Raw genomic sequence first — 25,087 nt, forward strand, 5'->3', positions numbered from 1 at the left:
TTTATTTGCTGACTCCCTCTGTCTCATCCACGTTAGCCAAACATCTTGTTGCCTTCTGGCTTGCTCATTGTTAGCTTGTAAACTAGTCTACATCTGTGGTGTGTGATGGCCAGGAAATGATACACTAGTGGGAGATTGAAAAAGCCACACAATGACAAGAAATAGGTTGATGAGGTTAAAACGGCACACAATTACAAGAAGAAATATTGATCATGTCATCAAATAGATTAAAACTAAAGTAATGAGAATGTTTTGAAAATGTAAGAAGTAGAAAGTACACACATTTGTGTAAAAACAATTTATACTTCATTACTTTCCATCTCTGCCTGTGCTTCATTAGACCAGGATTAGATTTGTATAGCCACTACTGATATAGCCAGTACTGACATTGTGATATTGCTCTTACCTGCCTGTGCTCCACTCTCTCTCTCTCTCTCTCTCTCTCTCTCTCTCTCTCTCTCTCTCTCTCTCTCTCTCACACACACACACACACACACACACACACACACACACACACACACACACACACACACATAAAACTGTATTACACACACTTCTAATATACACTTTTGTGATTTTATACAATGATTTAGTTTCAATATTGCCATCAGCTGGTGTACAGGAATCTCCTGGGATATCTCAGAACAACACATCTGTGATGAGTTAAGATTTCTAGTGGATTAGGCATTTATGCTTTTACTTTATTAAAGTTTAACACACACACACACACACACACACACACACACACACACACACACACACACACACACACACAAACAAACAAACAAAGTCACCGTCGTTTATAAAACCTCTGCGTTAAAGGTCACCAAACCACGTGCATTAAACCAATTTACCGATGGGTGGCGCTGTTTCCGGGTCGCTCTTAAAACACATAATGTAAGTGCACTTTAGCAAGCCGCCAGTGTGGAAATGAGGACAGGGCCGTAGACACACTCGGGCGCACACACAGGGCGAGTTTTCCTCTGAGGCAGCGGCGCGGTGCGGCGGGTGAGTGCATTTTGCTCACACAGCTCAGACTGGAGTGACACACACACGCCTTCAGCCTTCACCGACTATAATTAAACTTCACAAACTTGCTTAAAATCTGGGACATGTTAACGCAAATGTCATCATCATCATCATCACCTACATCATCATCAACAGAAAGTGTACATGCTGACAGCCACTTGAGCTGTGGCTGCATGTTGTTTGTTTTTTGTTTTCTGTATTCAGCTTCATGAAGAGGCAAGCCTTATATTATAATATAATTATATATATATATATATATATATATATATATATATATATATATATATATATATATATATATATATAATTTCCAGCCAGTTTTATTTCAACCTGCAAATCTGGTTTATTTCACTATCACAATATTTAATGATGGTCCATGATGGTTTGCCTAGTTTTTGAACGTTTTCCCCAAAGAGCATTCATGAGGATAAGTGATTCTGTAATTCAGGTTAGTGTTACTAAGTGAACTTGGCAGAGCAGTTCCAGCCATTACCAAGAGGAACCCAAGATATGCAAATGTTTCCTGCTTGTGTTATCAGAGGAGACAGAATTCAGCCTGTCCTGTATTGCTCTTGTTTCTCGTGCTGCTTTGGAGTGGAAATATGCTGTATATATGGAAAGTTCTCAAACTTTTTTGCAGCCATTTAAAATTGTGATCTAATTTTGTTATATATAAACATAATCCATTCATCAACAGATCTGCATTCATTTATTTGTTTAATTCTGCTCCTTTTTTTCCAAAATGATTTGAAATTAGAGCCTTTTTTTATTCACTGATAAATGTAAGTCTCTCATAAAGAGTGTGGTAAAGAAGCAGTGAAATTGTTGTACATTAAATGCCCCTGTGTGTAAATTGTAATGGTGAACAGTAAGTATTTTTGAATGGTTTATTGTAGTTAAGCACATTTTTATAAGTATCTGAACTTATCAGGTTTTTTTTTTATTTTGGGAATCACTACATTTTATGGTGTAATATCTTAATTTTAAAATAAATTAAAATACACTCTCCCAGTGTGCCTGTAACGATATTGAATGAAAGTACATCATTCAATATTAAACCATTCTCTCCTTATAAAGATGCAGGAGAATCTTTATAAGGAGCCCATACTTAAGTTCATTCAGAAGCAAGTACTTTTCTACTTTTTAAGTACAGCTCCAGAATAGTAATCTCTAAACACCATTGGGGGGAAAAAGCAGTGGATCTTTGCTATATAGAGACAGGTCTCTCTTGAGTGTGAAAATGTTCATCTTAATGAGTCTGGTGTAATAAAGGTAAATACATTGATTAGTTCATCCCCGGTTATCACTTTTTTCTGGTCAGACTGCTAGACATATGGAGAAAATATAGCCTAAATTTAATCCCAGTTTATTTCAGAGCACAACACACACACACACACACACACACACACACACACACACACACACACACACACACACACAGAGCTAAGGGCAATGTTACACAGAAAAATCCATGTACTTTCATATTTTGGAGGAAAAAGACCTTAGGTTTTAGGATCAGGGACTGTAGAAGTGCAAGGCAACACTGCTGAAAATAATCTATATATTCATATTCATGATTATTATTTCAAATCTAAATTAAATTTTATTTGTCACATACACATACACACATACAGAGTACGACATGCAGTGAAGTGCTTTATAAGACTGTTCGGCATGAGGAAATAGGATGGGGAGAAAAATAAAACAAAGAAAAAAAGAAGGCAGATAAATAAAGCATATAAACTATGTAAAATATATAAAGATGGTTTATGTTATACTTTTATATCATTTTAAATACTGTGCATACAGCTCCTAGTTTGTTTGTGTATTGGAATAGATCAGGACAGCTAATGTTAGTCAGGTACTTAAATGCAAAGACTAGGAAAAAAAAAACAAGACTATCCTGAGAGCGTTTAAAAAATATTAAAAATAAATATTTATAAATATTTATTTATATATATATATAATATAAGACTACTTCTGCTGGGCTTTATTATAACAGTATTAAATTTGTATAGTCAGTATTGACATTGTAGCAGGAACATACCTATTCATGCTCCACCCTGTTTTAGTTTCCCTCTCACATACAGATTTCAGGTGCAGGCTCTCACAAGAGGAAGTTGCTTGCTTGTAGCAACCTGTTACTCATGCATACTCTCTGATGGCAAAAATGAACTTGAATTTTGTTTTCTAGATTATGAATCTTTAAAGGAGCACCCAAAGGGTAAGCTGTGCAGGGTTTTTTTCTTTATTCACAGCTTCTTAGATTCTGCACGAAGAATATGAATCTGTACAGCGTATTTACTGCATTTGGCCTTGAGTCTATGAGAGAGGGAGGGAACTGCATACCAGTAGACTTGAAATGTTTAGCAGTCACAGAGGCGATATCAGGTGATGCCAGTTTTATTTTAACCCACTGGCTGAACTAAAATGATAGAAATTACATGTCTGCAAATGAATTATCATTATTTACAGCATGAAAGAGTTTTGTGCCTTGCAAAACCACAGACAAATTAAAATTGTGTGTCTGTGTGTGTATGTGTGTGTGTGTGTGTGTGTATACTGTATGTACAGGTGCATCTCAATAAATTAGAATATCATTAAAAAGTTGATTTATTTTAGTAATTCAATACAAGAAGTGAAACTCTTATTATATAGATTCATTACACACACACACACACACACACACACACACACACACACACACACACACACACACACACACATTAAGAAAAGAACTCCTAATATCAACTCATTATTTGTATAAAAGACACCTGTCACAGAATCACCCTCTTTCATTGAAACCTCTCAACCACGATGGGCAAGACCAAAGAGCTGTCAAACGATGTCATGGACAAGATTGTAAACCTTCACAAGGCTGGAAAGGGCTACAAGACCATCAGCAAGAAGCTTTGTGTGAAAGAGACCACTGTGGTCATGATAATTTGAGAATGGAAGAAATATAGGATTATCGCTAAACTCTGGAGCTCCATGCAAAATCTTACCTCATTGGGTGAGGATGATTTTGAGAAAGGTGAGGGATCAGCCCAAAATTACACAGAAGGATGCTTGTTAATGATCTCAAGGAAGCTGGGACCACAGTCACCATAAAAACCATTGGTAAAACACCAAGGTCCCTCTGCTGAAGAATGCATGTGAACAGGCGTGTCTAAAGTTTGCCAATGAACACCTGAATGATTCAGAGAAGGCTTGGGAGAATGTGATTAAATCTTGGGTGGGAACCTCCTGGCTTCAGCCAGAACACTGAAAATGGGTCGTGGATGGGTCTTCCAGCATGACAATGATCAATAACATACAGCCAAGGCAACAATCTGATGGTCTTGTAGCCCATTCCAGCCTTGTACAGGTCTACAATCTTATCCCTGACATCCTTTGACAGCTCTTTAGTATTTCTCATGGTGGTAGAGAGGTTTGAATAGAAGAGTTGATTCTGTGACGGTTGTCATTTGTACACATAAGTTGATATTTGAAGTTCTTTCTAAAAGTGACAGGACTAATTTGAGTCTGTGGAAGCAGAACTCTTGCTGGTTGGTACTGGATCAAATACCTATTTTACTTGATCAAATACAAATTAATTTATAACCTTTCTTTTAATGTTATTTTATGGATTTCTTTTTATTCTGCCTCGTTCTGTTAAAATAAACCTATCAAAAATTCTAGACTGTTAATGTTTTTGTCTTGAACCATATAATGGTTTGCAATTTTCTTTCTTTCTGTAAGAGGACAGTGAGACATTGCTTTGATCAGGAGAGCAAGAATGATCAAAGGACGGTATATTCCATTATAGTCTTCCCCAAACCTTTTAATTCTCTAGCTTTCCAATCAAATCATCTTTTTCCAATGAGGTTGTGTGCTTTTTGAGAGGAGATGTATAGATTTGCATCTACATGTTTCAGCTCTTGCATGCTAGGAAAAACTCAGAAATTGCACTCAACACCAATAACTGAATAAGTGCCTCCCTTAGAAGTTAGAGGCAAGTCTAATGCTAATACATTCTGCAAAGCAGGCTTTGTAACAGCAGTTAGCTCTTGGGGCTTTTACTAATTCCCAAAGATGGGCTATTAGCAAGTTCTCTATGCTCATTACTGTATATGTTCTATTGCTCTGTAAATGAGATGAAGAACCCTTCAGGTAAAATGCTAGTCTTAGAACTTGAATAAAATTGAAATCATCACCAGTGGTTTGGGTTTTTAAATTATATACTGCCCACTATACTATACTGCTTTTCCATGCACCTTGTAACCTGGATAAAACTTGACAACATTCAGTTATTCAGTTATCTTATTATTATATTCAATAAAAAGTGTCAGATAATTTTTCTGATTCTATCTATCTATCTATCTATCTATCTATCTATCTATCTATCTATCTATCTATCTATCTATCTATCTATCTATCTATCTATCTATCTATCTCAAAAAGATGGTCTCATTCTTAAACAAAAATAAAAATGTTTATATTTGCAAGTTACTGCAGTATAGGAGGAATCAACTATTTCTTGATGTGCTGGAACTGGGTTACTATTACAGTTTTTTTTCCTATTGTAGTACACCCCATCCCTGATTGCTTATCTGACTGCCTTTGTCAAAAATGACTAACTTTGCTAAACATATTCACACCCACACAACTCCAAAATCTACATCTGTGTCAAAGTCTGTGGGAGGTTGTAGCTCAGTATTTAAGGCATTGGACGCTGGATTGGAAGGTCATGACTTCAAATTCCACCACCACGAAGCTGCCACTGCTGGGCCCTTGAGCAAGTCCCTTAACCCTCCCTGCTCAGTTGTAAGTTGCTCTGGATAAGGGTGTCTGCCAAATGCCATACATGTAAATGTCTCCATCTTGGTCTAGTATCATTATACCTTCACTGAAGATAATACATTTGTATCATTTATTTGTATTTTTTTTTACTTGCAGATAAACCCAAAATAGACGAGAGCTATTCTAACCTTTTCTCACATCGCTAAATGCATTTTTGCTTTCTTTTCTGAACAAGCCTCAGCCAGGTCAGCAAATTCTTTACTTGAGATTGTCACTTCAGGCCTCTTATATTCTCCCAAGAGACATTCACTTTGACTAGAACACAGGAAACATAGCCAGTGTCTACAAGATTGATTTAAGGCATTTAAAGTGAAGTGTGACAAGTGAGTTGAGCATTTGAAGCTCTGCTACAGTCCAGGCCTAAGAAGTAAGAGCTAGAAGATGTAAGTGTATACCAGCAAACTGTTTTGTCATTTACCTTGGCTTAATACTGCTTTTTAACCGTACTGACCCTAGAGAGTGTTGCTGGCTGATTAAGGAACCAGGTACCTCAATTCTAAGCACATGTCTGCAGTTTTTTGTTCTACTTAAGATGTCCAGTCAGAGAAAAGTACTAAACCAATGTCCATTACAATTAAGAAGCCAGTGAAACAGAAAGGACAGAGGGGATAAGTAGAAGAAGGTTATTGAAGTAATCTTCAGTCTGTGCTCTTTTCTTCAGGAGCTTATCAAAAGTGAGCCACAGCTGCTTCTTCAGCATGCATTATTTGGAGCTTAATTCCATACCAATGAGGACTTGTACACACGCATGATTGAACAGCATACATGTTCCATAATGATCAGCTTGACTCTCCAGTGCTGAAGGCTTTCATGATTTTAACGGTCTGAAATGTTTGTAATAGACACCACTTGGTCCATTTTTTCGATATGCTTTTTAGCTGCTAGCTGACCACAACACACATCCAAATTTAGTAAGCACAAAGGAGCTGTTTTTTTTTTTCAGTGAGCAAAAAGAATGTGGGGTTTATTAAAGAAACAACACTATTTCCTGGCCAATAAAATCTGCAAGCAAAAAAAAAAAGGCATGTCATTTAAGGTCATGAGAGAGCTCATCAAATTGAGTTGAATTTGGTGTTTGTGAGTGTTCTAGTTATTTAAATAATTTTGTACACATAGTCTTCTGCTTAAATCTCTTTCCCTCCCATTTGTTGTGTTTAGTGCATTTGTTAGTTAGTTTTTTTTGGTGTATGTTCTGCCCTATGATAAATGTATATCCTAAAACATTTTTTTTTTGTGTAGGATCTGTCCTTGGTGAATTATATATTATGAAAATCTGAACCTTTCTAAGCATGTTCTTTTTGAATTACAGCTTTAATCTATAGCCTTGCTAAAATAAAGAGTTTGGTCATTTTGGATTAAACACAGCATATAAAGAATGTATAGGATTTTAATGTGGAAAGCAATTGTTTAGGAAAGAAATGTTTAACATTTTTAAAATGTTAGAAACCCTGTAAAAGCTATCATTAACAAGTGGAGAAAATGGAGCACCAGAGTTGTGCATACATGCCACGCATACAGTATATAATCTATACTGTATATAATGTAATTCATGAGTGCAGCCTCATTTGTGCAACAGGAAAATGATTTAGTTAAAGGCAGCATTAGTTTCTGGTTAGAAAAAGCAATTATAAAATTTTAGAAGCTGGTTTGAAAATAGTTTAGGTAAGAAAAGTATTTTCAAGCAGGTTTAAGAGAAAAATATATTATATAAATATGTTTGAATTATTCTTTCATAATTAATAAATACATATTTATTTATTACAGCAGCAATTTATTATAGCACCTCCCATTCCCTGTATTTACGGATGCTAGCCTTGGTTTGTATTCTCTGCTGGTACGTCCTGTGTGATGTTAGTCGCTCCTTTTTCTGTCTCTTTTGTTGCCTAATCTTCTTCTGTCTTATAGGACGAATGGCCAAAGCTTATGAATTTAACTGGCAGAGGCTGGTGCCTCATATTATGCAGGAGGGGGAATATTTTGATCGATTCGATGAGGTAAGGAAATTATTTGCTTTTTCTTCTTTGGATCATGCTGATTTGTTTGGACAAATTTTTATTTAATATACACAAGTTTCAACTGCATGATGCTTATTTTCTAAGAACATAATGTCCACAATGTCTGGGGAGCAGAACCCTACTTAATTCTTTAATGGTTTAACAGCACTGCTTAAGAAGCTTTTTTTATTTTTATTTATTTTTTAAATTTTTTTACCTTATGTGAAAATAAGGTATTCATGTACTAAAAATAGTCAGCTTGAATATTTGAACAGAGTTTGTTAAATCTCCAGGGACATTAATGCTCTGTGTGGATATTCTATACCAGCAGTTTTTGTTTTGTACTCTGACACATCGACTCTAAGAAACTATGCAAATATATTGAGGCCCTTAGTCCAAAGCAGACATTCGTGCATTCTGCATCTTCAAAGTCATCTATAGCTGAAGACATCTGTGTTCTCAAAAGTCCTTTGAGAATTCCTGGTCAGTCCAAGTTAGTTTATCTTGGCCTGAATATTTTTGGAAGGCTGTTATTCTCACGTACAGCGTGTGAGTGACCGGACTAAAGCTGTCAAACCCGAGCATGGATTTCCCATGAGGACCATGGATCACTTTGGGAGTTCTTTCTCAACTGATATATATAAAAAAATGCAATTGAGCAGTGTTTGTTTAGTTAGAAAATATCCTCTAAACATCTTCCAAACTGTGTTGGTGCACTACAAGATAATCTTAAATTGCCTGTTTAAGAGTTTCCCACAGTACCTCAGAAACAAGGTCAATAAAAGGCCACTGGATCCAGTACAAATTTCCAGTAAGATGCATTTTTTCATGCATCAAATGTTCATGGAACCCTGACATAGTTTGACATTACACTGTAATATTAAACAAGCAACAATTATTAAAACAGTTTATAAATGTTCTTCTCTGTAAGTCGTTTTAGGAAACAAATTAAACAAAAAGCAAACTTGGCAGGCATCAGGACAGCAGGCGTCAGGACATACTGTTTGTGTTATTTACTTTTAACCACTCACTAGCTTCTCAGCTCAGTGTTTTTTTTATAGCAGTAGTTTTGTATCATGCAGTAATGTAAATCACTTACAAGTTTCATACAGTGCCTCGCAGGTAGCATTACATTTAGTTAATTCAAACACTGGAATAAAATCTGAAAAAGAAGAACCTGACTGTTAATGTTAAAATTAAAGAAAAAGACCTGTACAGTTGTAAGCATGATCTTCCTCTTGGAGGTCTTGTAGAAAGATGTTTTTAAACATTTATTTAGATTTCCATTAAGTTTTTGTCTGGTGAGAAGAATAATAAGATAACACTGAAGGATACATGCGCAGAGAATTTCAAATTGATGTCTTAGAAATTGTGCTGTCTTTTAGTCCCACTGACTTTTCTTCAGCTAAAAGGCTTAGAATGCAGAAATATTGCTTTTGAAGCTTTGTAAATGGATGAATTAAATATCTAAGTTGTCATTTAAAGCTAACAAATGACATTTTGCAAATATGGACCAACTTATTTAGAACGAAATTAAGAAATTCTTCTTTTATTTATTTATTTATTTATTTATTTATTTATTTATTTATTTATTTATTTATTTATTTTAGATTTTAAAATGCTTCTCGTCTGCTGTCTTGTACATTATATAATCTTTTGTGAAATACTGGTGAAATACTGTTGCTTTTAGTGTTATTATATTATTTCTGTTTCTCTTAGAACACAGTATGGAGATTTATTGCATATATTACTTGCCCATAACTATCTAAACAATGTTTTTTGTCCTGTGTTTATCTTTCTCTTAGGATCCATTTGTCTTTGAGCCACACTGTCTTTTTAGAGTGGATGCCTTTGCATTTTTCATCACATGGAAAAGTGAAGGAAAGGTATTAGCACAACTCTTAGAATAATACAATACTTGATGATAATTTCTCTGGTTTGCAGAAACACTGAATGTGTGAGCCTACAATTCTCGTGTACTGCTTTTTGCTTTTTCATTATATATTGATGTTTTGTTATGTTATCTATAGGAAGGCCAGGTTCTGGAGTGCTCTTTAATCAACAGTATACGGAACACAAATGTGCCTAAGGTAAAATCATTAATGTATCTGATTTTTGGTGTTATTGCCTAAAGTATCTTAATCAGAGGTGTCAAAGTCATTTTAGTTAACAGGCTATATCACAAACACCAATCAGCTGTACCATTAAAATGCATAATATTGTCAAAACAGCTCTGACCCATTGAGGCATGAAGTCCACAAGACCTTTGAAGATGTGCTGTGGTATCTAGCACCAAGATGTAAATTGTGAGCTGGGATCTCCAAAGATCAAATTTGTACATGTCCAGTACATCCCATTGATGCTGGATCAGTTTGAGTTCTGGGGAATATGAGGCCAAGTCATCTCTGTCATGTTTCTCAGACCATTCTTGTCATTAAATTATTATTTCTGCACATGAATGAAAGAGGCCACTGCCATAAGGGAATGCTATTACTATGAAGATTTGTACTTTGTCTGCAACCATTTTTTTCCAGCATTTTTTTACCTCACAGTGACTTTCTGGTACCATCCCATAATGTAGTGATCCACACTAACCTCACTATTCACATGATCATATGCTTGGTGGTAGACATGGGTTAGCAGGGGCACTCTGACTGGACTGGACTGCATCCACAGTTCTTACAATTTTCTGTTATAGCCAGCGATCTGTGCTACAGTAGCCCTTCTGTGGGATCAGACCAGATGCCCTTTTTTTCCTTTGAAGCCTTGGCCACAGATAGGTAGATGAGTAGGTGGGTAGATAGGTAGGTGGGTAGAGAGGTAGATAGGTAGGTGGTTAATAGACATTTGGGTAGACAGGTAGGTATGTAGGTGGGTAGACAGGTAGATAGGTAGGTGGGTAGACCGGTAGGAAGGTATGTGGGTAAACAGGTAGATAGGTAGGTGGGTAGATAGGATGGTGCGTAGACATGTAGATAGGTATGAGGGTAGATACTTTGTATACAAAGTTTGACATTCAACATGTAATGTATATACAAATCCCACATGCAAGGTCAAAACTGTCAAAAACACAGTGCAAAAACAGACTTCATATTTATATATGTACGTCATACATAATATCTCACCTCTTGCTTGCTGTGGATATCTAAAAGGAATTTTGCCCTGCTACTCACATTCATTCTAAGACGCGAATCCCTTTGGGAAGTAGCATTGTGGAAACTGGTGGCAGCTGGCATGGATTTTAAATTAATTTTGTGGGCCAGATTAGAACTTTCATTGGGATGATAATGGCCATGGGCCACATGTTTGACATCCCTGATCTAAATCATAATTGTTTTATTTCATATATTCACTGTATTTTAATATTTATTATCTATAGCACTGCACATTGTGTATTCAGTTATGCTTTTTGTCTCTGTAGGATCCAAAGATTTTGTCAGCTTTCGAGACCATCGGGAAGTCTGAGAGTGACTTAGAGGGCAGAATCATCTGCGTATGCAGTGGCACAGATTTGGTTAATCTAAGCTTCATGTACATAGTGGCACCCACCATTAGCATTGCAAAGGTAACCTAACCACTCAGAAAAAGTCACAAAATTCATCCTGAAGTAAACGATGTCCCCTTCTACACTTAAGATTATTTTCAAGGAAGGACGAGTACTAACCTGAAGTACCAGTACATTTAAAGACCTTACACTAAAGCACTATAAGAGGCATCATCTGTTTCCTGGTATTTTTGGCAAAAATAGCTGCCTAGTAACTCAATGATGTGATGGAGGAAATGAGGGAAGAATGCAGGAAAAAATATCCATCTAGAAATGTCTTTGGCATCGTTTTTCACATCAAAGCACAAATGTACATTTTATAGTTTCATATCCATCCATCCATCCATCCATCCATCCATCCATCCATCCATCCATCCATCCATCCACTGTCAAAATTACCCACCCACCTAGTACTGTCAAAATTGTTTTATGCAGATGTGAAAAAAATGCCTTAAAGTAAGAATGTTTAACAAAATAGAAGTGTTAATTGTTTTATTTTTTTATCACTTAACAAAATGTAAAATAAATAAACAGAAGAAAAAGCAATATTTGGTGTGACCACCCTTTGCCTGCAAAACAGCATCAATTCCTTACACTTGCACACAGTTTTTGAATGAACTTGACTGGTAGGTTAAGATCTTTTTGTCTCTTTATCTAATCCCAGACATACTTGATGTGGAGATCAGGGTTCTGTGGTGGCCAAAACATTACTTCCAGGACTCCTTGTTTATATCTTTACTGAAGATGCTAAATGATATTGGCTGTATGTTTGGGGTCATTGTCCTACTGCACAATAAATTTGAGGCCAATCAGATGCCTCCCTGTTAGTATTGCATTGTGGATAAGTATCTGCCTGTGTTTCTCAGCATTGAGGACATAATTAATACTGATCAAGTGTCCAACCCATTTGCATAAATGCAGCCCCAAACATGCAAGAACCTCCACCATGCTTCACTGTTTTATGCAGACACTTATTGTTATTTTGACTTTGATTTTGAGACAGATTTTATAACTCATTAGTCTAGGGCACCCACTGTTATTTTTCTGCAATTCCAATGGTTTTCATGAATAGTTGAGTATAGTTGTGCTTGCCATGGTGTAAGACCTGTGAAATGACTGTGCGATTTCAGGCCTAGATTTGGTCGTCTAAACAAATAAAAAAAAGATTCCTATAATCCTAAAATAAAATCTGTAGCGTTTGATTGCTGGTTTGACATGTTCACCTACAGCTGATTAATGGCAATTGAATGAAGCCAAAGTGTAGTCACACCAAATATTGATTTTATTTTCTTGAAATAATATTGAAAATAAATAATTAAAACATAAACAAACTGTATATTTAAACAACAAGGGTATTCTGACATCTTTTATTTATTTGCATGTTTGTTTCTATGGGTTTCAGTTTGTTTGTGTGTTCATTCAGTTTTTGGTTGATTGGCTGGGTATTTATTTATTTGCTTATGTTTGTCACTTTCACTGCACTGCTGCACTTGCTGGAGAAGTTTTCTCTTGCCATATGCTAATTTTAGCTACCCATTTCCACTCTGTTCACAGCAATGGACTGACAGCTTGCGCTTGCTGATTCATAACACTCGTGCAAACAATGTGTGCCCGATGACCTGTCTCAAGAAACAGTGAGTACCAGACTTCCAGTGGCAAACAGATCAATTAAGCCACCCAAACAGTTTTTTTAATTAATAGTTTTTCATGATTTAATTACATTTTCTTTAAGCCTGCATCACAATTAGAGCTATGATTTAACACTCCACTCTGTATCAAACATCATCACATGTGATTCCGCTGCTGCTTCAGTATTTATTTGCTCACATGGTGTTTGGATTGTTATTTAAAGCCATTCTTCTTTTGGTAGCTGGATGAAGCTGTCATCTTTGACCAATGTGAGTGGAAATATCCCAGTGAGAAGGTACACATGCTCAACTATTTGATTAATGCGATTTCTGCTTCAAATAAATGAGTCATGCGTAGAGTGTGTCCTGCTGCTTGTGAAGTGGTCATGCTGAGAAGCGTCAGTGTGATTAGTCCGGTAAAGTTATTTTTGGATGTAATATCGTTTTTTTTCCCTTCTACAGCATAACAAGAACTTTTGCTTCTGGCAAAACTGAAAAGGTTATATTCCAGGCACTTAAAGACCTTGGTCTGCCTAGTGGAAAGGTGAAATTCAAAAAATGTTCACTAAAACAGTATTTTGTGTATTTAAGTGTGTATAGTAAACTTGGTATTTTCATAATCTACTGATTTTCAGTAACTTGGTCAGTAATGCAGTTTAACCCATTTTACAAGTACAGACGTAACTATTTGGCAACAGATAGCTTCTGCCTGTTTTTTCCAGAATGATGAAATTGAGCCTGATGTTTTCACCTTTGACAAGTTTTACTCTCTCACTCAGAAGATTTGCCCCAGAACTGACCTTGAAGCACTGTTCAAAAACCTGTGAGTAGGCCACTTAAATAAGCTATACTGTAGCCCAAACATATTCACATATGTTTTTAATTAATTAAAGGGACAATGTAGCCAAACAAATGCTGTTTATTGTTACAAATCTCTGCAATATCTAGTGTCCCCTTGTCTGCCTCAAAAGTTTGGAATATTAACTTGTAATAATTAAATGTAATGAAAAAAACCTTTTATGACAAGGTTACTGATTTATTTATTTTTGTATTATTATTCATTATCAGAAACAATGTCTGTTATTTTTTTGTGTAATGTAATGTCTTTGTTTTTTTCAGCTGTGGAGATAAGAGTGATTATTTAAACATAGAGCAATTAGTCAGCTTTTTAAATGAAGTAAGAAGCTTTCGCATATTAACTTACTCCCACCTTGGCTTCCTTTTCCCTTAGTTGTTAAATCACACTTCTTCCACTTTAGATTCCTACTATGAAAAAAGAATTCTCTTATTCTGACACAAATGTAACCTTTTCACACTGCTGACTGATTTTTGCACATTTTTTATGTTGCATTTTTCACTTTCTTAAGCTCTCCAAAGCAAGTGGTGTGATTGATGTGGTTCTATTTCAAACTGGCATTTCTATAGACATTTACAGCTAGCCAGAGTCTCTGTAGCAGCTTCAATAAAAAAACAGAAACCCTTGTTATTTCCACACAGAACCAACGAGACCCTTGTCTTAACGAGATACTCTTTCCATTTTATGACACCAAACGTGCACGGCAAATCATAGAAACCTATGAGACTGACGAGAATCTTAGAATAAAAGGTAAAGGATGTTGGACTCATGTACAGTATGCACATGCCAGGCTTTTTTCCAGCTTTTGATATCATTATAGTTACAGATAGTGATGATGCAAATATTTGTATCTCTTGCCTTGTGAAGTTCATTAGTACTTATTAGGCTGTAGACCTTCTCATTTGAATTTTCATGCATCTTAATAATGTTTTTGGTACACATAAATATTACCCTTTTTATTTATTATTATTATTATTATTTTTTTTAGGAGTGATGTCATGTGATGGCTTTTGCCGGTATCTGATGTCTGATGAGAATGCTCCAGTGTTTCTTGATCGACTGGAGCATTATCAGGAGATGGACCACCCACTTTCACACTACTTCATTAGCTCCTCTCACAACACATACCTGACTGGCAGGCAGTTTGGTGGAAAGTCTTCTGTGGAAATGTACCGGCAAGTCCTGCTCTCTGGCTGCAGGTGCACAATCTAATATTAATTAATTGTCTGCCTTCAAAATAGGGCTGGGCAACATAACAAAAGTAACCTTGACATAACATGATATTTCTGTGATCCACAACTATGTATCTCAATATATAGATTTACTAACAGACAGAAAAAAGTGTTGCATTATAAACATTTTTTATTGTGTGTAAAAATTATTATCAGCAAAATGTTCTTTGTTTTAGATGTTTTATATTTTAATTATGGCTATATTATGAATAATGGCTTTTGGTGTCCGAAAAGTGTTCATACTTATTTATGCAAAATGTAACTTTATTTATAGACTTTATTTATTGACCTAGCTTTGTAAACAAACGGTCCTCTTTCCCAATTTGGCAACCATATTGTTTGAAGTGCTTGCCATGTTTCCTCTTGAACTCCATCTCAACCTTCTGAAAACTTCCCGATCCAGCCATGAGAAAGATTTCAGTGCATTAGGATAAAAAAAATAAATCGGACACCACATGTAACAAAAATAATTGCATGGTATGGTCTGTATTGGTTTAACACTGATACAGTTTCTTATAGTACAGCTTTCAAATATTTATTAAATGGATTCCAGTCCTCTCAGCATTTGGGAGGTACTGCACCGCTTAGTGTGTGCCAATGTCTATATTACTCATATTACTTTTTCACTGCAGGTGTGTGGAGCTGGACTGCTGGGATGGAAAAGGAGAGGATCAAGAGCCGATTATCACTCATGGCAAGGCAATGTGTACAGATGTGCTTTTCAAGGTGAATAATCATGCCAAGTGCATCAAAGGCATCTTACGAAAAGCTCATTGTACTCAAGTGATTATGACATAGCAACATTGCTTCCCCCCAAAAAAATTGCTTGACATTGCTTATTTAAAAGCCTTAAGATTATGTGAATAGAGCTACATTCTAATAATGAAAAAAGCATATGAATGACTTTTTCCAGGACGTCATTCAGGCCATCAAAGAAACTGCATTTGTGTCTTCCGAATACCCTGTGATTCTTTCATTTGAGAACCACTGCTCGTACGTATGTTTTTTTTTTATATCCAAAAAGACAGGCTAAAAGATATTACGTTCAAAATATATTTGTTACACTAATAACAAAAAAATTCTATAAATCAAATTAATCAAATATTTATAACCCACATATTCAGTTTCAGTACATTTACACTATGTATTTCATGCACATTCATAGATTTATATAATCAGACAATTATGTGGCTGCAGTGACTTTGACTGTGGGGTGGTTGTGAGTGGCAGATTGGCTGGTTTGAGTATTTCAGAAACTGCTGAGTTTATGGTATTTTTTATGCACACAGTATTATTTAGAGCTTATGCAGAATGTGTAAGAAAACCCATTCAGTGAGTAGCAGATCTGCAGACATGTTTTTTTGGTCATAGCTGACAGCTAGGCTATGGTAACAAAAAACTACTCTTTACCACAAAAGTTGTCTGTTGATGAACGATGTCCAGTTTGGGTGATCTTGTGTTTAGGACTGCCTTAAATTCCTTTTTCTGGCTGACTAAAATATACCCTTATCCATTTGGTCTTACATTGTTATAGCCTATGCTCCTGGATGCTGATCACCACAGTTGTAAAGAGGAGTTATTTATGTTACCATAGCCTTCCTCTTTCATCATCAAGGTGTTTTTGCCCTCAGAATTGCCCTTTTACTGAATGTTTTTGGCATCATTCTGTGTAAACACTAAAGATTCTATGTGTAAAAATCCCCCAGAGATCAACAGTTTCTGGAATGAAACATATTAAGTCAGTAACTAAGATCACATTTGAAACTTTGTGTTGATGTTTGAGCATAAACTGAAGCTCTTGACCTGCATCTGGATAATTTTTATTTGTTGCATTGCACTACTTCCACATTCTTGGCTGATTAGATAATTGCATGAATAAGCAGGGGTATAAGTGCTCCTATCAAAGAAAGTGTATATTTCAATCTATTTACATTTAGATACCAATGCATACCAAAATCTCATCATATCCACATGCATACTTTAAACATAGTTTTGTAAGTCATGTTTGATTTATAATGCAAACTTTTCCTCTATGTTTCATAGGAGGCATCAACAATATAAGTTGGCCCGATACTGTGAGGATATTTTTGGAGATATACTCCTCAAGCAACCCTTAGAAGACTTCCCAGTATGTGTTTTAGAGGGAAGAGTGATGATTAGTAATTACAGCTAATAGCTTTCTTTTTTATATATATATAAAATTATATAATATATTTTTAGATGGTGCCTGGACAGCCTTTGCCTTCACCGAATGATCTTAAAGGAAAAATCCTTATTAAGAACAGAAGGTTAAAGCCTGAAGTTGAAAAGAGTATGTTTTTGTTTTATGTTTTCAATATTTGTTTTTTATACATTGCAGAAAATGCACTTAATAGTCTAATTTAATTGAATTATATTTTATTTATTTTGTATAATGTAATTTTTTTTTTTAACTGATGTCTTGCAACAATATTTCTAAATATGTATGATTGCTGTTTGGTAGAGCAACTGGAGCACTTCAGGAAGCATATGGAATCTGGAGAGACAAACACTGTTATGTCAGAGGATGAGAATGAGGAAGATCCTGCCTCTGGTCTGGAAACTGCTGGTTCTCCAGCTGTTTAAATGCACAGCACATACTCTCATTATAATGTACACTAGACTACCCTAGATACAGTAAGACCATTAGCCAAATGCAGGGAAATATAATGGTATGTTGAAACTTTAAGTCTCTCTGTTGGTCCACTTTGAGAAAAATGAAGCCTCCTGTGTAGTGCTAATGAATAATAGTATTTGATGGCTTCATTTACTGAAGAAAATATTTCTGTTATCTTTTTATGTGTGCAGCAGAGCTTGTGGATGAGGCTCATCCTGAACGGATATGTGGAAGTCTTGTCATTAACCAGACAAATAATAGTGAAGGAAATATGCTTGGGGCTAGAAAGGTTATTCTCTGTTTTCTACTGCATATTGTTTCTTCCAATTTGTGACTTACATAGAGCCAACTTCAGAATTGTTGCAAATAATGACTAAAGTTATTACATGTAATGAACATTACACACTATAAATCAAAATTTCCATTTAAACATTGTCATTGTCTAATATAATAGTTTTAAAATTGTTCATGATTTTCTCTCAAAGTCACACAAACTCTCTCTCTCTCTCTCTCTCTCTCTCTCTCTCTCTCTCTCTCTCTCTCTCTCTCTCTCTATATATATATATATATATATATATATATATATATATATATATATATATATATATATCAACATTTAATATGATTTGATATGCACTGAAGTCCAAATGTGCTTTGTTGGTGTCTTTTGTTTTTTTTGTGTATTACCAACATGCTCTTATTTCCGCATGCTCTTATTTTGCCATTGAAATTATATATGATTTTTACTTGTCTTAAATCTGAATTCCATGCTCTCATGCAGGCTGGTGAAACAAATGTGGCTGATGAGCAAGCATTGATCCAATCATACACTTACGTTGCAGCAACCACAAATATTCACCCCTACCTCTCTAGTGTTATAAACTATGCTCAGGCTGTGAAATTCCTAGGTTTTGAGGAAGCTGAAGGCAAGTTTTGCATTATTATACAAGCATATGCATTATTTACTGCATTTTGGCAGGAACTTGTTTTTTTGTTGTTTACAACCTGAAATTGAAATGGGCTAAAATGCTAAACACACTATGTCTGTTAACATTTAAAGATGCAAAACTGTTTTACCACCTTTGTGCTTAGCTTTGTGCTTGCACATCTGGATCCTGAACACTTTGTCCAATCTTATAGGCAAATTTGCCGAACACCTTCAGTTTGGTTCTGAACTTATCTAGTGAAGTTTTGACCATGTGGTTAGTGTTATCATCATGTTAGAAGGAGATCATTTAATCCAGACTGGAACAGTTTCCTTCTAGGATTGTTCTGTATTTGTCCGCCCACTCTAAATAGTTTCCTAGCTCCTGTTAACACAAAGTAGCCTTTGCAAGTTGCAATATTATGATACTAACACCATGCTTTACAGCAGGAATGGTGTACTTAGGATGATAAGTAGTGTTGGGTTTCTGCCAAATGTAGCACTTGGTGCCAGTGAAAAAAAGTTCAGTTTTCATTTTAAAAGACCAAAAATAGTTACACATATTTGCTAGGTCTCCAGCATGCTTTTAGCTCCAGGCAGGCAGCTCATTGCTTACTTGTTTGACTAATGACAACAAAATTATATATCATGAAATATTTTAAGGTTGCTTCTTAAGAGTAATCTGTGGAATGTTTTCCACAAAAGAACTGTAATTATTTGTGTGTATATGTATATATGTACTAATATATGATGTCTTAACATTTCAAGATAAATGTTATGAGCTTAATATGCATCATAGTTTACGACTTATTTCAGAATCAAAATGTGCACATTTGATAAATAGTTAAAGCTTTAAGAAAAGCCTCCGGTTATTCACTCATGAAACTGGTCGATAAGATGGCAAAAGTGGAATGTTTTTATTTCTTTAACACTGTTATTGGTATTTAAAGTGTACCCTAAAGCTATACTATTTCTTATCATTTTCTGCAGAGAAGAACATCTACTACAACATGTCTTCCTTCAATGAGTCAGTAGGACTGGGATACTTACGGACCAACGCTATTGAATTTGTCAAGTATCCTTGCCTTTTTTTTCCCCTGCTAACAGCTTGTCCACTAATGATAGTCTCTGGGTAATAATTTGTGGAAATTGTGGTTTCAAGTGTATAATGAAAACCCGTTTTCAATTAAAGCTCTTAAACCAAAATAGACAATCCCCGATGCCACATGAGATGAATTACCATTGGTCAGCTGAAAGCATGCTTATAAATTATTTATTTCAGGACTCACTTTAATATTCCGTTAGCAGGAGACAGTTTTGAGAATGTTTTATTTAAGAACATTCCTAAATAATCACTCGGTAAAACCTTTGCAGCGCAATTGGCCAAAAAAAACACCTTATAAACCTGTTTTTAATTATATGTCTTTTTTTTATAATTAGACCACATAGCTATTATTTTAATCAAAGAATTGCAACAAAAACATTTAGTTAATGACAACAACTACTTTCTGCATAACGAAGGTATCTTAATGATATACAGTATCCAGTATTGCCAGTTGTGCAAAATCATTCAATAGAATTTAAATTTGAACACAGATGTGGTTACATTCTGAGCACCATTCCACTTATAACAAGGGTACATGTGCCAATATTGAAGATGTGGCACAGAATGTAACAGTCCAGTAGTGTCCATTTCAGCCTCTGGTGCTGAGCAACAGAGCAGAAAAGTAGACTTGAGGAAGAGAGTCTTGGATTTCAAAACATGTATAGAATTTATTGAAAACTACTAATCAAAGAGAACTGTGTATAGCAAATGGTTTATTACAATGAAAGCCATGTTAACTTACATTTTTCTGAATTATTGTGTGTCTTACATAGGCCAGTATGGCGTTAGATTGATGTCCACACATGACAAGAAAACTAACCAGAACATTGACTATAATTGGCTCAGCAATTAATCAGAAAGTCAGTTCTCATTAGGCAAGTACTTACAGTGATCAGTGATCAGCAGCATGTTGCACTTTTCAGCAACTGAATAATTGAATTACTAATAGTAAAATATGAATTGTATGAATATCACCAAATAATAAGTCAAGTTGATCTGCTAAAGAGACAAGAATCTTAGATATCACATTTTTTCCTTCTGTAACACTGCAAAATACTCTTATTTAACATGTTTGGGGCATTTAATTACAGAGGAAAGTGTTGTATTAGAAGAAAACACGATAGTTTAGCGAGAAAACCATAATTTGTGCAAATTTGAGCATATTTCTGTTGTATAAATGGTAGGTTTTTATATAAACTGTTATATATATTTAGTGTGCGTGTGTGTGTGTGTGTGTGTGTGTAATTATCAAATTAAAATGTTATTTATTTTTATTTTATTAAATCATTAATAAACAAGGTTTGACAATGCACTTCAAATGAAATGGATAATTATAAGTTAATATTTACTCTAGGAAAAAGAAATTACTTACTTATTACTGCCTTGGGTATTAATTGTAGCCATCAGTTCTGTATTCATACATTTTCAGCAGAGATGTTGTGAATTAAGTAGAATTTTAACAGAATTAATGATAGAATGTTTGTTTTACATGCACCTACATACATTTTTTGCTAACCATAAACAATCTAGCAGGGTGCTTGACACATAATCTGAATCACCCAAAAGATTCACAAGCACTGTAATCACTGAATGTATGTTTTTTCAAACTGCAAGCTAGTTTGAGTCTATTATTTGCCAGTTTGTACTTCATACACTGAACTGTGTGCTGGCATACATTCAGTTAGCATACATATGCAAGAGCTTAGCAGCACCCTCTACTCCCTGGTTCTTGCCAACTCTGCTTATACTTTAGTGAGTATTTTTCAAGTCAACCCCATGCAGATGCTGGACTGTGTAGATTGTAGCCCATCTGTTAGTGATGGTTGTTCTATACGAGTTTATCTGTGTCATTCCTTTCACACAGGCTACAGCAAATTATGTTTTATTTGAGGAACAGCTTGAAGATTGGCAACTTTAGAGATCTGTTGCCTGTTTCTCAAAAGACAGTTGTGTGCGACTGACTTATTGGTTTGTCTGAACCTTGTGTTCCCATTGCAGATTATGAAACTCAAGAGAGATATCATGTCCTATGGTAAATTGGGATTAGTGTACTGTGAAGAAAATATTCCTTCGGGTTTCCTTTGATTTAAATCTACTCATTGGTGTGTTTACAAAAGTTTGCTTGTGACTTAAAATATATTATCTTATCACCAAGAGGCACGAGTGCTCAATGAATTGTAAATGCTCGCTTGTTATATAAATGAGACAAGTCATTTACCTTAAGGGTTGTTTGTCTATCTAAAGCATTTAAAATTATTGAAGAGCAATGACAATGTTATGACAATAAATGCCCATTGTCCTCTAAAACATGTAAGAATGGCTTACAAAAAAGAGAGACTGCATTAATTGAAAAAGTATCACTAAAAAAAGTTCAGAATCGTTCTTTCTACTTGTGTTCAAAAATAAGAATTTAAAGTGAGGATACTTGTGGTCTATAAAACAAAAGCCTTTAGTGTGAATGTGCCCTGTGGCATTTACTCTTTTTTCCAAAAGTGTTTTGATCTACAAACAATCCACAGATTCTACTTTAATTCTGCAAAACCTTCATGTTTTTCCCCTGACTGAGATCCACAGTTACAACAAGCGCCAGATGAGTCGGATTTACCCCAAAGGAGGCAGAGTGGACTCTAGTAATTATATGCCTCAGATATTTTGGAACGCCGGGTGCCAGATGGTTGCACTGAACTTCCAGACCCCAGGTAATGCGAATAGCACCACTGTCACTTGGTGTAACAACCCCCTCAGTACACATACTGTCAGAGATGTAAAACCACTTCCATTATTTTCCACAGCATGCCAGAATGGGCCTGACTGCTCCAGTGCCTTAAGCTTGCTGTAGTTGTACAACATTGTTATACCTTCTATTTCTAGAACCAGTGGCAAAGCTATTAACAGTCAGGTATATTTCCAATCATGAAGGTTTTTCCAGAATGTGATTTTAGTTTAATCAGCTTAACCGCTATAGCAATATTAAGAGGTTGTTGTTTGGTCAAATTTGTGCAACCAGAGTGCTTTTGCTGTGTACTTGTTTTTTAACATATCACTAGTCAGTGACTACAGTAGTTTGTGGAGAAGCCATGTTTTTGCATATTCACACATGCTCACAGTAGTCATTCCAAGACATCTGGAGTGGTCACATTTCCGAGTTTCTTCAGAAGCCCAGTGCGGAGCTGAAGCCCAGATGAATGCCCTCTGCAATCAGAAACCTGTTTGTACTACTGTGGTCTTCTGAGACTTAATATGCCAGATTGTGTTTGAGAGTCAGGAAGTAATCGGGTTTGGGAAATCACTGGAAATGTCACGAAGCCTGAGCTAAACCAAATTTTGAAACTGTTAAACTAAAGGAAGCCAGTCCCATTGAGGCAATGTCTTATGTCCAAATACATCATAGAAGACCACTGTTTTAAAGCATTGTATCAGATTTCAAGAGTTTAGCTTCGTATATTTGTATATATTTGCATTCAGTGCAATCTTCTAGCAACTAGGATATGTAAAGAAAATGATTTTACTGTTCTGTTAGGTGTCTGACAAAATTTCTGCCTTTCTTTTTTAGATTTGGCAATGCAGTTGAACCAAGGAAAGTTTGAGTACAATGGGTCATGTGGGTATGTGACAAAGTCATTTGTCAAATTTAAAGAAAATTGTCTGGAAGTTAACATAATTCTTCTTTTGCTTACTTTTAATTCTGGGCCTAAAATATTTACTTTACTTACTAATTGCATTAAGCCCTGTAAACCAGAAATGTTGGGTTTTCTGTCTGATTGTGAGGTATTTTTTTTGCTGTTTTACTATCACAGTGCAATTATAAAAACTCCAATGTATGTAGACACCTGACCAATTGTACCCATATGTGCTTGCTGAACATCTCATTATAAACTTTGTCCAAGAAGTATTTGAAAAGACTGAAAATGTTTACCCACAAAATTGCTACCAGACTTCTCAACAGACTGAAAGTCATTCAAAAGACTGAAAGTATTATGGAAAACTAAGTGAACCTCCACACACAACATAGTTCTTATGTATGATCATTTTTTTGGACACGTTGTATATTTATTGTCTTTCTGCTGTTAAAATTACCTCTATTTTCCTAGGAATGCCTTTAACAACATTGTAATGCACCTGAGTGGATTTGTACCAAGTCAGACATTAGCACATTGGCACTGATGGCTGGCCAGTAGGAAGAAGTTGCTGTTCCAATTTCTTTTAAAAGTCTTTAGGGCGCTGTGCTGGCAACTCCCATTCTTTCACATCAAACTTAGCAAATCATGTCATTATAAACCTCACTTTGTGCACAGGGGTATCATCCTGCATGAACATTTAGTATGGGCCTTTAGTTTAAGTGAATGAGAATTCTTTATAGTACTGCATAAAAATTAAAATAAAAAAGTTCACAGTTGTAGGAATTGTAGGAAAGAATCATGTGTGTGAATCCAGGCGTCCACATACGTTGGGATACTCTATATTTTGTGTAGTGACCATTGGTTGTGTGTTTTATTTTTTTTTATCAGGCAAGCGATTAATGTGAATTAATTATTGTGCTATTAATATATGAATACATGTTATAATATGATCATTACATAAAATAATAGTATTACAAAAGTTTTAATGTCATGGTATTGTGTAACCTTCAACATAACACATTTATCAAGGCAAAGTAGTATAATATCAGTAAGTGTTTCACATCTGTATGCACTATATATTGAATATGAGACAAGGCTGAACTAAATAATCGGATCATTGCTTTAAGGGGACAAGAGCTAATGGCTCAATTGAACTATAATGGAAATAAACTGGGTTTTGACAGGTTACTTAATGTTTTGTCCTTGCAGTTATTTGCTGAAACCAGATTTCATGCGTCGGCCAGATCGCACATTTGACCCTTTCTCTGAAACCCCTGTGGATGGAGTGATAGCAGCCACTTGCAGTGTCCAGGTTGATCTATTTAAAATATTGTGTTTTTAAATCTTAGTTTATTCAAGACCAGATTAACAAAACTCCAATAAAAGTTGGCAAAAAGTTTTGACTAGGCAAGACAAGACATCCTGAACATATTTGAGCTGAACTGCGTAGGTTCATGATGACAGAGTTTGGAGAAAAGACATGAAAGAGTCAGATTTTAGAGGAAAGGCATGAAAGAATCTGAATTTATAGGAAAGACATAAAAGTACCAGCTCTCCTCAGGTTCTGCATCCAGGTGTCATGTTCTTTTAGCTTCATTTGTTAGATTATTTTGCTCCTGGTGTGAAGCCTGAACCATCTTCATTAAATGTCTGAGAATAATTCTTCCCTGTTTACCA

At 35.4% G+C, this 25,087-nt stretch overlaps 1 protein-coding gene across 6 annotated transcripts in view; it reads left to right on the forward strand.

The window, feature by feature from the left end:
• The first annotated feature begins 933 nt into the window (after positions 1 to 933).
• The window catches only part of LOC124390133 (1-phosphatidylinositol 4,5-bisphosphate phosphodiesterase beta-4), a 35,139-nt gene continuing 10,985 nt past the window's right edge, over positions 934 to 25,087 (forward strand). For 4 of the 6 annotated variants that reach the window (XR_006926691.1, XR_006926692.1, XM_046855870.1 and 1 more), the window contains exons 1-23: positions 934 to 1,008; positions 7,777 to 7,865; positions 9,671 to 9,751; positions 9,896 to 9,955; positions 11,287 to 11,430; positions 12,964 to 13,043; positions 13,280 to 13,333; positions 13,500 to 13,581; positions 13,760 to 13,860; positions 14,157 to 14,214; positions 14,535 to 14,643; positions 14,882 to 15,092; positions 15,758 to 15,851; positions 16,039 to 16,118; positions 17,169 to 17,253; positions 17,346 to 17,436; positions 17,608 to 17,697; positions 17,952 to 18,049; positions 18,542 to 18,686; positions 19,676 to 19,760; positions 22,365 to 22,489; positions 23,344 to 23,395; positions 24,620 to 24,722. Coding sequence is in view for 4 of the 6 variants with exons in the window: in XM_046855870.1 (XP_046711826.1) it covers positions 7,782 to 7,865; positions 9,671 to 9,751; positions 9,896 to 9,955; positions 11,287 to 11,430; positions 12,964 to 13,043; positions 13,280 to 13,333; positions 13,500 to 13,581; positions 13,760 to 13,860; positions 14,157 to 14,214; positions 14,535 to 14,643; positions 14,882 to 15,092; positions 15,758 to 15,851; positions 16,039 to 16,118; positions 17,169 to 17,253; positions 17,346 to 17,436; positions 17,608 to 17,697; positions 17,952 to 18,049; positions 18,542 to 18,686; positions 19,676 to 19,760; positions 22,365 to 22,489; positions 23,344 to 23,395; positions 24,620 to 24,722 (2,112 nt within the window). In the remaining 2 variants the exon portion in view is untranslated. Of the gene's footprint in view, positions 1,009 to 3,175; positions 3,254 to 7,695; positions 7,706 to 7,776; positions 7,866 to 9,670; positions 9,752 to 9,895; positions 9,956 to 11,286; positions 11,431 to 12,963; positions 13,044 to 13,279; positions 13,334 to 13,499; positions 13,582 to 13,759; positions 13,861 to 14,156; positions 14,215 to 14,534; positions 14,644 to 14,881; positions 15,093 to 15,757; positions 15,852 to 16,038; positions 16,119 to 17,168; positions 17,254 to 17,345; positions 17,437 to 17,607; positions 17,698 to 17,951; positions 18,050 to 18,541; positions 18,687 to 19,675; positions 19,761 to 22,364; positions 22,490 to 23,343; positions 23,396 to 24,619; positions 24,723 to 25,087 lie in introns of those variants that run through there. The other 2 variants (XM_046855871.1, XM_046855872.1) reach the window with 2 other exon arrangements.

The sequence above is a fragment of the Silurus meridionalis genome, chromosome 8 (genome assembly GCF_014805685.1).
Source record: "Silurus meridionalis isolate SWU-2019-XX chromosome 8, ASM1480568v1, whole genome shotgun sequence".
NCBI classification, from domain to species: Eukaryota; Metazoa; Chordata; class Actinopteri; order Siluriformes; family Siluridae; genus Silurus; species Silurus meridionalis.